This window comes from Benincasa hispida, chromosome 2, assembly GCF_027475165.1.
Source record: "Benincasa hispida cultivar pf3 chromosome 2, pf3_genome.v1.1, whole genome shotgun sequence".
In the NCBI taxonomy this organism is placed as follows: domain Eukaryota; kingdom Viridiplantae; phylum Streptophyta; class Magnoliopsida; order Cucurbitales; family Cucurbitaceae; genus Benincasa; species Benincasa hispida.
Genome location: NC_143479.1, coordinates 3,402,610 through 3,415,061, shown reverse-complemented (window position 1 = coordinate 3,415,061; position 12,452 = coordinate 3,402,610). Strand labels below are relative to the sequence as shown.

At 31.6% G+C, this 12,452-nt stretch overlaps 1 protein-coding gene and 1 long non-coding RNA gene across 2 annotated transcripts; one reads left to right on the top strand and one right to left on the bottom strand.

The window, feature by feature from the left end:
• Positions 1–288: 288 nt before the first annotated feature.
• LOC150037587 (uncharacterized) lies at positions 289–3,191 on the bottom strand. Its single transcript, XR_016527473.1, has 2 exons — positions 2,772–3,191; positions 289–549 (listed from the first exon to the last, which is right to left on the bottom strand). It is a non-coding gene; the product is annotated as an uncharacterized LOC150037587 (long non-coding RNA).
• On the top strand, positions 1,913–12,209 carry LOC120091645 (uncharacterized). Its single transcript, XM_039049750.2, has 4 exons — positions 1,913–2,105; positions 4,468–5,298; positions 11,460–11,618; positions 11,741–12,209. Exons 2-4 carry the CDS (start codon positions 4,474–4,476, stop codon positions 11,987–11,989), a joined length of 1,233 nt encoding a protein of 410 aa, XP_038905678.1. The 5' UTR covers positions 1,913–2,105; positions 4,468–4,473; the 3' UTR covers positions 11,990–12,209.
• Positions 12,210–12,452: the final 243 nt, after the last annotated feature.

Genomic DNA, 12,452 nt, shown 5'->3' with positions numbered 1-12,452 from the left:
GAGCTAAAATGTGTGACATAAAATATTTTGGTAAAATTATTTCTTCAAAATCATATCATACACAATCTTTGAATGGATCTCAACATAGATAGTGAAAGATCATTTTCCAACCATCATTTTAGGATCATTCTTGAGTGATAAGACTTCTTTTTTCTTTTCCCACAAGTATAGCAGTACTACAACAACTAGAGAAATGAGAGATTGAATCTCCAACTTTTAAGAAATGAAGTCAATGATGGGAGATTGAACTTCCGACCTTTAAAGAGGGAGAGACCATACCAATTATCATTAAGTTAAGCTCACTTTCGATTATGATTTAGTTGCTAGTTAAATTACATTTTTAATACACTGACATGTCACTAAGATATTATATGACGATAATACATGGAATCGAACTCCTTCATCTTCAAATTAGTCAACATTTGGACTTCTGGTTGGGAAAATAGCAAAATTCAAGCTTTTATCAGCAAAATGGCGAACACACCCACCCGCACACATGGTCCGAAATATAGTTTATCCTTAAAATGCCCCCAGCAGTCTTGCAACAGTCTTTACAAAAATGAGTAATATATTTCACATGGTTAGATTAACATATTCGATAGTCTTTACAAATGCCTTTATATTGTGAGGTCTAAATATTCAAAATATTCGTGATCTTTACAGATATTTCGGGCCATTTTGAAATTTGAAAATCATTTTGTTAGTTCTTTTATTATTTAGATTTTCATTTACAAAAGAATCTAATATTATTGACTAGTTTTCTTGATTTTAGCTATATATTTTTTTCCCAATAAACTCGTCGTCTCTTTGAATACAGTGGATTACATTCGTCAACAAGAGAAAACCACAGTTACATCGTCTAGGAGAAAGTGTACCTGATAAAAAGAACTTACCAATATGAATTAAGCAACTACAATAAAATACTTATTCATTAGACATCCACAATAGTAACTCTCAAAGAGCTTACTCCTAGGTGAAGAGTTTAGACTTCCCCAAACTTAAGACTTCCTTTCTTGTTGAACTAGCACTCTTTTCACTACTTGTTTGGAACACACATCAAACAATATTACTTAGGCTACTCTTAAGTGTGGGATTGTCTCATTTGAATAAACTTAGACTTCTCTAAGTAAGTATTCGATCAACAACTTCTTTGATGAAGTAAAAGCATGAACGGACTCCACAGCCAAACACCAATGGTGGTTTGACACAGCCTTCTATCTAGGTTTTCACACATTTTTGCTACTTAAAAAAAATATCCAACTTATAAAAGTTTTTAACCCTAGAAAACCTCAAGACCACAAATGTATCCAACACTAAACGAAAACAACTCTGTAAAAACAAAAAATCTTTGCTGAAACAAAAGCAAAAAAGACGCTTATGAAATCCTATACTAGGTAAGAAAAAATATTTTCCAAACAGAAATGAATTAGATGACAGTAATGCGCTAGACAAGCGTAAAGACATGATGCACGATAAAAAAATCTAAAAAAAAAAAAAAGTCAATACAACTACATAACACTTCCATAATTACTAATTAACAATATGAAATTGATTTTGCCATTTTTTCTAATTTACAAATTCTTTTTTGCCATTTTTACAAATAAAACTTGAAAATTTGCTATTACACAAGTGTAATACCTTTTTTTAAATACTTTTTTTTTGAGTAGGAAAACTATCTTTTTGTCCTTGGATTGCAAGCCCATCAAATGTCCAAAATATTTCTCTTTCCTCTCTTCTCTCTCTCTTTTTTATTTTATTTTTTCTTTGGACTGATTCTCCTCCTTCTCTTTCATTTCATCCTCGACCCATAGCATTTGTGTATATATTATTTAAAAAAGAAAAAAGAAACCAAAAAGAAAAAAGGGGTCTATTTGTGTATATATTATTTGAAAAGGAAAAAGAAATAAAAAAGAAAAGGGGTAAACGGCAGAAGCTAGAGACTATTTGATGCCACTAAAAAAAAGAAACCATAGAAAAAAAGGAAAGTGATGAATATATATAAAAATCAAATCCTCCATAATAATTAACTATAAGCCTACATATCCAAAATCTTTAGTTTCTCTGTTCTTCGGTTTCCCTTCTACCACTGCCCTTCATAATATACGGTATGTTTAAACCCAATTTTCTCATCATTTTTTCTTTAATTTTCACTTAAGACTACGAAATATATGTGGAAATATATATCTCCTTTTTTTTTTCTTTTCAGTTTTGTTGTTCATCATATTGTTTTTAAATTTCAATTTAGGTATACTTTCTCTTTTCATTGGTTGATTTTTTTTTTAAAGTTTGGTTGATGTTAAATTTGATTAATTATAAGCTTTCCTGTGACTTAATATTTAGTGTGAGTCAATAGAAATTTGGAGAATAAATCATGGCATAGAAATCTTTTTAAAATTATTCACAAATAAGAAAAAGTATAGTTTCTAAAAGAGAATAAATTAGTGCGTTTTAAACAATTAGAATTAAATTGAAAAGACATATTTAGCTTTAGGAAGATATATATAAATCAATCGCCTCATATTATGTTATACAAAAAATTTAAATCTTTGGTCCATAAAATTTGGATTTGTTACAGCATTTAGATCCTGCTCGATTCTTCAGTTTATTTATTTATTTATTTATTTTTTTAATTTTAAAGTAGAAGAAAGAATGAAGGAGAGGAAAAGGGAGGGGGGAATCCATGCTCAAAATCCAAAATGATTTTTGTCCGACATTTTAAAATTTAAGAATTTTGATCTTTCCTTCATCATCAAGCAATTTTACAAAATTACCTTTATTTCTTCTTCTTCTCGTCCTCTTCTTCTTCGGTGCGACCAGTTTGGATGAGGCTTGTACCAACTTCGACAAGTCCATAAGAATAGCTTTGGTTGTTTTCTTCTTCTTCTCTTCAATTCAGTTTGTGTTGTAGAGCGAGAGTAAGAGATTGAGATCATGATAGAAAATAAGAGAGAGAGAGATTGCAAGGGTCCAAGAGTCAAAAAACTCATTCCACGTGCATAAAGTTCTTTTTGGTAATCTTACTCCGTCAGTAAATGATAAAAAGAAAAAAAAAAAAAGCGTATTTTCCAAAAGTTGATCAAATCTCATTTTTCTCTAATAATTTGAGTCATCCATCCATCAATTTCAAGAAAAAATGTATAAGGGAAAATAATAAAACAAAGTAAAATTAATTTAATAATAATAATAAAAAGAAAGGGAAAAAAAAAAAAACATTGCCTCCAAAGTGTACTACTAAGGGGTCCGACGACTCTTTCGACCATGCTCCTTACTGTGACTGATTTTATTAAGTTGTCCAAACTTAGGATTTAAAAGTTTAAGAGCATAATTTTTTTCTTCTCAGCATTCCAAAGCTTAGTGACTAACAATTTACATTTTTTATATTACATAATGATACTAAAATAACTTAATAATAATAATAAAATAGTCAACTTACAAATTATTTCCATCCACTCTTAATTTTGTATCTAATAGATTCATGAACTTTATAAATTATTTCTAATTTCTAATGGATTTGGGAACTTTTTTAAATTGGTATTTAATAGGTCATTGAACTTAAAAAATATCAAATAGTATATTCTTCATCTTTTAATTTCGTGTCTAATAAATCTTCATAACATGTTCAATATTCTATAAAATTAATAAATCTATTAGACATAAAATTAAATTTTAATGCAATTCAATATATTTACGATTTATTAGATATCGATTTGGTATAAAATTTATTTTATGTCTAAGGAAAGGTCCAAAACTTTCGATTTCAAATTTCAGAGTACTTATTATATAAAAAAAAACTAATATAATAATTAAGTTAAATCATAAAATTACTGAAATTATATATAAATAATAATAAAATATCACAATTTATCTGTGGTAAACCGCGATAGACTATTATCTATATCTACCATAATATAGATAAATATATATAGTAATCTATCGCAATCTATCGCAAAAAGATAATAAAATTTTACTATATTTATAAATATTTTGGTTCATGACCTTATATTTAAAAACCGCCATAATATTAATATAATATTCAATATATATAGTGGCCCTCGATCATCATCATCGTGGTCATGGTTGTCAATAAATAGTGAGCCTCTACTTTTGATATTTATTGTTTTACCTTCTACTTTGGTAATTAGTGACCCTTTGTTATTATCTGACTATTTTGATATTATTCGATATAATTTTAAAAAAGAAAATATGAATTTATATATGTCAAATCACGTATCGTATTAGAGTTTTATTTTTCATTAGACAGTTAAATACTATTTTAAAACTTTAAATTAAAATTTTTTACATTAAGTATCTTGTACGCGTTTATTACTAATATAATTATAAAAGTAAAAATAAAGGCTTTTCTTCATATAATATTCAACATATAGTGGCCCTCTATTATCATTATTAACTTTTCCTTCAAATTATTGTCCGACTATTTTGGTAACTTATATGATATAATATTTTCAGGTAACAATGTTGTTTCACCATTGGCTGCTCCATTTTACACTCATAGCGACACTATTCCTAAACTTGGAAGCCATTAAAATGAACCACCAAACCATAAAAACCCAAACTTTTCTATCCCCATTATTCACTTTAACTCCTGGCTCAGTAGTTGAGAAATTCTTCTACAATCTCAACTTTCCCAAAGGCCATATTGCAATAAAGAGCTTCGATGCCGAAGTCATCGATGAAGAATCCAATCCCGTCTCACTTTTCGACGCATATCTCCATCATTGGACACTCGTGAGATATTACCAACACAACAAAACCGCAACAAATCACACGAATGATCTCGCAGACTCCATTATTATCGCAGGTAATAGTGGAGGCTGCCAACCACATACATTATCATATTTTTATGGTATGGGAACTGAATCAAGAAAAACATCAAATTTTCTTCCAAATCCATATGGAATTGAAGTTGGGAATGAAAAGGAAGTTCCTTTAGGTTATGAAGAGAAATGGATTCTTAATGTACATGTCATTGATACTAGAGGAGTGGAGGATAGAATTGGATGCCTTGAGTGTAGGTGTGATTTGTATAATGTTAACAAAGATGAATTGGAAGAAGATTATAAAGGAGGGTTTAAATGTTGTTATGATACAGCACAATGTAAAGTCAGGGAAGGTTATGAAGGAGAGGAAAGGAATTTGTATGTCAAATATACAGTGAAGTGGGTGGATTGGGATGATGATTTTGTCATTCCTGTTAAAGTTTATGTATTTGATGCAACTGATACATGGAAGCCACTCACGGATTCAACAGGACAAATATCTCAACAACATGACTGTCAAGTAAGTTATCAACTATATACGCTCCTCGTTTCATGATTATTTGGTTTTAATTTTTTATAATTTGAAAATTGTATAATTTTTAGCATTTTTTTCTCTTTTACCCTTATTTCTTTACCTTCGTTTTTACATTACTTAAAGAAACATTTGAATGCATAGTTAAATTTGAAAAACAAATATAAATTTTTAATTCGTATATTTTATCTTTTAGTTTTTAAAAAATTTTATGTCTTGGATTTTGAAAATATCCTTAATGGGATTTTGAACCAAACAAAGAAATCTATGGGTAGTACCGGTGCATATAAACTTGAATTTAAAAATCTAAAGGATTGTCCAACATGCATCCTAAGTTATTTTATCAAGAAAAACTTTATGTGGCACAATAAATATAACTTTATACATGGATAAATTATAGATTTAGTCCATGAATTTAGCTAGAGCCCACACGAGGGGCTGTATTATTAGATTAGTAGTATATAGGGCTTCTTGATATAATTACGTTGTTGTACCTAGACTATGAGGTGAGCCCCATCAACAAGTCGCTTGATTTATGAAGCTTTGTTATGTGCGGTCTTCCTTTCATGAAGGCCTTTCAATTTTTTCCACAACTTATATAGGTTAAACTTTTTAGAAACATGGTTGAAAATACTAATATCAATCCATTGCCTAATAGTACCCAAAGTTTTTCTCTTTAACTTTCCCCAATCCTTTTTTTCCATTATCTCTAGTTTTTTCGGTTTAGAAATATTGTGCCATCAACTTTTGTGGTTTTCTCAATTGGATCAAACAAATCTTTACAATACAACGAATCCTCCATCACCGGTCTCCAGATGGAATAATTAGTTGATGTCAATTTAATCATTGAACTAACTCCACCATTACTAGTAGACTCCAAAACAATGATTAAATTAAAACACATTATGATACCAAATGATAAAACCAAAACAATATATCAATAACCAACTATGATCTTCTCCAAGACAATAAACCAAATAATTGTACTCCAAAAACACCAAAAAATTAATCACCAAATAATCACCAAGAAATCAACCAATAATGGACAACAATAAACCATAAAATTTTAGAAGACTAAAAACAAAAAACATCCACAAATTATACGTGGAAAACACATTCGATGTGAAGAGTAAAAATCATGGGACTTGTGAGGAGTCCACCCTTGTCAACTTCTCTTATTATGATAAATTGGAAAGGAACCCAAATCATTCATACAAAGATTCACTACTCATCAACACTTTCATACATTCACGAGATCAACACTTGAGAGATAAAAAGAATGAAAAATCACTGATTTTATAAATTTTGTTTAGCAACGATCATTGACAAACCAGAGCTCCAAATAATGATCCAATCGTTCAAACAAGATCCTATGTGTCACGAACAGACTGACCAAATTTCAGCATGATCCAATGGTTCAAACTCTGGAAATCAACAACTTTGTGGAAGTTGTCGCTGAAAAACTGAACTACACAACTCTCTGTATTTCTCTCTGATTCTCTGCCTCTTTTTTTTCACTCTCCTCATCCTTAGATCATACCTATATCACATAAAAGAAAACCTAGGGCTTTCAAGATGGGCCAACCCAAAAAATTAGCTCTAATTGGGCCAAACATATTACCCAATATTTTGGGCTCACAAAAATTTAAAAATAAAGCTTCGCTTGTACAACAAGTGGGTTGGACACCCACAACAATCTCCCCTCTAGCCCAACACAGGGAAGGCACAATCACATCCACGATCACTTGAACTTCATTCCAACAAGCTTACTCCCAAGCTCAATCTTACTTCTGGGAACTACCTTAGTCAATTTATCTGCACTGCTTTTGTCAGTGTGGACTTTTTTGAGATTCAATCTCTTCTCTTTAGTTACATCTCGTAACCAATGATATATAATGTCAATGTGTTTGGTACAAGTATGATATATTGAATTCTTGCTCAAGTTCATAGCACTTTGACTATCACAAAATATTACATATTCACCTTACTTAAAACCCAACTCTTAAAGGAACTTTTTAAACCATAACATATCCTTACTTGCTTTTATTGCTGCAATATACTCTACCTTAGTTGTGGACAATGCTACGCATTTTTGTAGCTTAGATTGCCATGAGATGACTCCCCCTAAAAATGTAAACACATAACCTGAGGTAGACTTTCTATTATCAAGATCATCTGCCATATTTGCATCAATATAGCCTTCAAGTATAGGTTTGCCACCTCCACAACACATACTCAATTCTGGATGTGCCCTGCAAGTACCTAAAGATCCACTTCACTGCTTCCTAGTGAGTCTTACCTGGATTGGATAGAGAACAACTCACTAGACTGACTGCATATGTAAGGTATAGTACACACCATAACATACATCAAAGGACCAACAACAGAAGAGTAAGCAATAGATGACATAACTTCTTTCTCTTTCTTTGTTGAAGGACAAACTTTCTTACTTAGCTTGAAGTGAGTTGTTAGCAGTGTACTAACAGATTTAGCATACTTTATATTGAACCTTTCCAACACCTGTTCAATATACTTCTTCTGGGATAACTAAAATTTCCCAGCTTTCTTGGCACGAATAATCTCCATACCTAAGATTTGTTTTGTAGGACCTAAATCTTTAATGTCAAAAGACATGGACAAATATTTCTTCAAATTTTAAATTGTATCTACATCTTGTCCAACTATTAACATATCATCTACATATAATAGATGAATTATGAAGTTACCTGAAAATAACTTTCTAAAATACACACAAGAATTAGCTGTTAATTCGTTTATAATCGTTGCTTATCACAAACAAGTCAATTTTCTTGTACCACTAGCTCATAGATTACATTCTTTTCCAAAAACTTCATCTCCTCATTCATTGCATCAAGCCACTGGTCTTTTTCATCATGAGACAAGACCTCTCGATAGTTCTCTGGCTCTCCATCTTCACTAACTAGAATGAAATATGAGCTTGGATACCTTGTTGAAGGTTTACACTCCCTGGGAGATTTTCAAGCTTGAGTATCCTCCACTTAAGGAATAGGTTGCTCCCTCTGCTCATGAACTTCTTCATGACTCACTTCCTCATCTGCATCTTCCTCATGAATTTCTTCATTAGATGAAGACTCATAAAAATCATCATCATCAACATCATCTGGTACATTACCATCAGGTTGTATCTCACTAACATCATCATGTACATCATCAACATTATCATTTATCAGTTGAACAACAAAAGAACTAGAAGTAGAATCATTAATAACATAAAAAAAAAAACAACTCTAAAGTAGAAAAGTACCTTGTACTCAAAAGATCACACCCTTCTCGTGCTCAAAGAATACTACATCTTTGCTTCTCACTACCTTTTTCTTTTCTGGATCATAGAACCTATAACCATATTCTTCATCCACATACCCAACAAAAACACATGGTTTGGTTTTCGAATCAAATTTTGACCTCTGTTTTTTAGACACATGCATGTATGTCTTGTTGCCAAAGACTCTGAGATGCAAATAAGTGGGATCATGTTCCTTCCATGTTCTCTCTGGAATGTCTAGGTTAAGAGGAATTGATGAAGATCGATTAATCAAATACACAACACATTGCACTGCTTCACCAAAAAATGTCTTAGGAAGATCAGACATTCTAAGCATGCAACTTACATTCTCTCACAATGGTTCTGTTTATCCTTTCAACAACTCTATTCTATTGTGGTGTGTCGGGCTCTGTATTCTCATGTCTAATACCATGTTCTGAACAATAATACTTGAACTCATTCGAAATATACTCACTAACATTGTCAGATAGTAAACACTTCAATTTTCTTTTGACCTCCATTTCTACAATGACATGGACCTTTTTGAAAGTCTCGACCACTTGACTTTTTGTCTTCAACATATACACCCAAGTTCTTCGAGTAGCATCATCAATAAAAGTGACAAAATATTTATTTCCACCAAGAGACTCCACCTTAATAGGACTACAAATATCATAATGTATTAACTCCAATTTTTCTTGCCTTTTGGTGGACTTCCCAGAAAAGGAAATTCTATGTTGCTTATCTGCCAAACAAATTATCACAAGGATAAAGAGAAAATGTTTTAACAGTAGGGATGGGAGATTTATTTGCCAACAATTTAATCCCCTTATCACTCATATACCTTAGCATTTGATGCCACACATTTGGAGAATTCTTTTATTTGGTTACATTCAACTTAGAAAAATATATACTCAAGTTTGTTTTATACAAAGAGCAACACAACTCACCTCGAGCAACTATTATTGAATCTTTAGATAATGTCCACTTACCATCACTGAAGGTATGTCAAAATCCTTCTTGATTAAGGATATATGCCGACAACAAGTTAAGGCGTAAATCACGAGTATAACGTGCATTCTTTGATATAAGCTTGCACCCAATACTTGTCTTCACTCGAATATCACCTAACCCAACTATGCTAGCTGAGCACTTATTTCCCATCTCCATGCTACCAAAATACCAGATTGATAGTTCATGAAGTATTGTTTTTTGGGAACACAATGGTATGAAGCACTTTTGATCTAATAGTCACTTCGTGTTTGAACTCTCTACATGATGACACTCATTAGTCGCACAAATCAAGGTGACAACATTATCATTTTGAGAAATAATTGTTGCAGTATTTTTATCATCTACCTCTTGAGTTTTGTTACTTACCTTGTTCTTTCTTCCAACAGTAGCAAATTTTCTTTATATGACCAGACTTGTTGCAGTAATGTCATGTCCTAGTCTCTTTGTCTCTAGAATTGGACCTTCCCTTTGAGTTACCATGACCTTTAGGTCCCCTACTCTTGTTTTTTCCAAGATTCTCAGGAATAAGAGCATGAGAATCATCAACTCCCATCTTTTTTCTTCTTATCTCTTCATTGAACATGTTTTGTTTGATAACATCCAAAGACAAAACACTTTCTAGAGCAGAGTTACTAAAGGTCACAACCAAGGTTTCCCAACTGTCTGGCAAAGAACTCAACAGAAACAAACCTGCAATTCATCATCAAGATCAATCTTCATAGTAGTCAACTTATTATTAATATCAAAGAAGTCACTCAAATGCTCAAAAATAGATTTTCCACCCTTCAATTTCAAATTAACCAGTCATTTGATTAATGGAACTTTGTTATGTGCAGTCTTCCTTTCATAAAGACCTTCCAAATTTTTTCACAACTCATATGGGTCGGGCTCCTTAGAAACATTGTTTAGAATACTAATATCTTTCCATTTCCTAATAGTCCCTAAATTTTTTCTTTCTAACTTTTTCCAATCCGTTTCTTCCATTTTCTCTGGTTTTACCGGTTTAGAAATTGTGCCATAAGCTTTTGTCGTTGTTTCACTTGGATCAAACAAATCTTTGAAATTAAAAAAAAATCTTCCATTATTGGTTTCCAGATGGAATAATTAGTCGATGTCAATTTAATCATTGAACTACCTCCACAATTGCTAGTAAACTCCATAACAATGATTAAATTAAAATCCTTTACAAATTCTGTTCAGCAGCAGTTACGAACAAATCATAGCATCAAACATTGATCCAACCATTCAAAATGAGACCCTATCTATTCCAAATAGACTGGTCAAATTTCAGCACGATCCAATGGTTTAAACTCTGAGATCGATAACTTTATGAAAATTGTCACTGAAAAACCGAACTGCATAGCCTCTATCTTTCTCTCCGATTTTCTGCCTTTTTTTTTTTTCACTCTCCTCCTCCTTAGGTCATATCCATATCACATAAAAGAAAATGTAGGACTTTCAAGATGGGCCAACCCAAAAAGTGAGCCCAAATTAGGCCAAACATTCCAACATTTTGGGCTCAGAAAACACAAATTTAAAATAAAGTTTTGCTTGTGCGATAAGTGGGCTGGACACCCACAACGATATGGATAGTTTTAATATGCTCAAATGTATAATTATTTGGTCATGAACTTTTAAGAGTGTGTAATGGGTCGTCCTTGAACTTAATCTTGTATCATATAATTCTGTGAATTTTAAAAACCGTAAAGTAGGTCAATAACTTATTAGACTCAAAATTGAATATTTAAGGACTTATTGAACACATACAAAATAGAAAATTTGTGAACTTGCTAAGTTGAGGAACTATACTGGTTTATGTATATGTATATAGGTTGAGTATGATGTAGAATCTTGCTCCCTCATAAGCAAGTTGGATGGTGAGTGTAATGCTATCAAAAGGTCAAAGGTGATGTTTCAAGACAATGGGTTTCTTGTGTATGGAGTGGCTCATCAACACATTGGTGGGATTGGTGCAACCCTTTATGGACAGGTAATGAATGAGACCTCGTTTGGTAGACAAATTATTTTTTTAACGTCCTAATTTATATAAACTTAATAATCATCTTTAAAATATTGAAACCAAAATTAATTGGATTATTGTAATTGTAACAGGATGGGAGAGTTTTATGTTCTTCATCACCAATTTATGGAAAAGGAGATGAAATAGGAAATGAAGATGGGTATGTTGTTGGAATGTCAACTTGTTATCCAAAGTTTGGTCATGTGAAGATTAATAAAGGAGAATTGGGGACTCTTGTATCCAAATATGATCCTGCACAAAACCACACAGGTGTTATGGGTATCTTTAGTATTGTGGTTGCAACCAAACTACCTAACTCATTGTTTCACATGGAAGTATAAACATGCTTGGTTGGTGACATCCTACGAAATTAAATAAATCCTCTTGTCAGGTGAAACTTATTGTACTCATATGATATTTTGTGTAAAATTTGGCTTGTGTTTAATAATATCTATATATGGATTAATATGTAGAAGAATAATGGGTTAGTTTGTTAAAAACCTTCTCTTTTGTTGGTGTATATATAGAATTAATTTGTAATAAAAATTAGGTTTTTTTATATGTTATCATTTAATAATAAAAAATAAAATTATACATTATACTATACATTCATGTTTTAGTTTGGGATGAATAAGAAGTTATATATATGTTTGAATATGTATATAATGAGAGGGAGAGTTTCTTCAATTAGTAGATGTCAATCTAAGCATAGTTAGGTAGATAGGAATCAATTATCATCACAAAAGGTTGATATGGTTAAACCCACACACCATTGGATTGCAAAAAGTTTACTTCTGGTTAGAA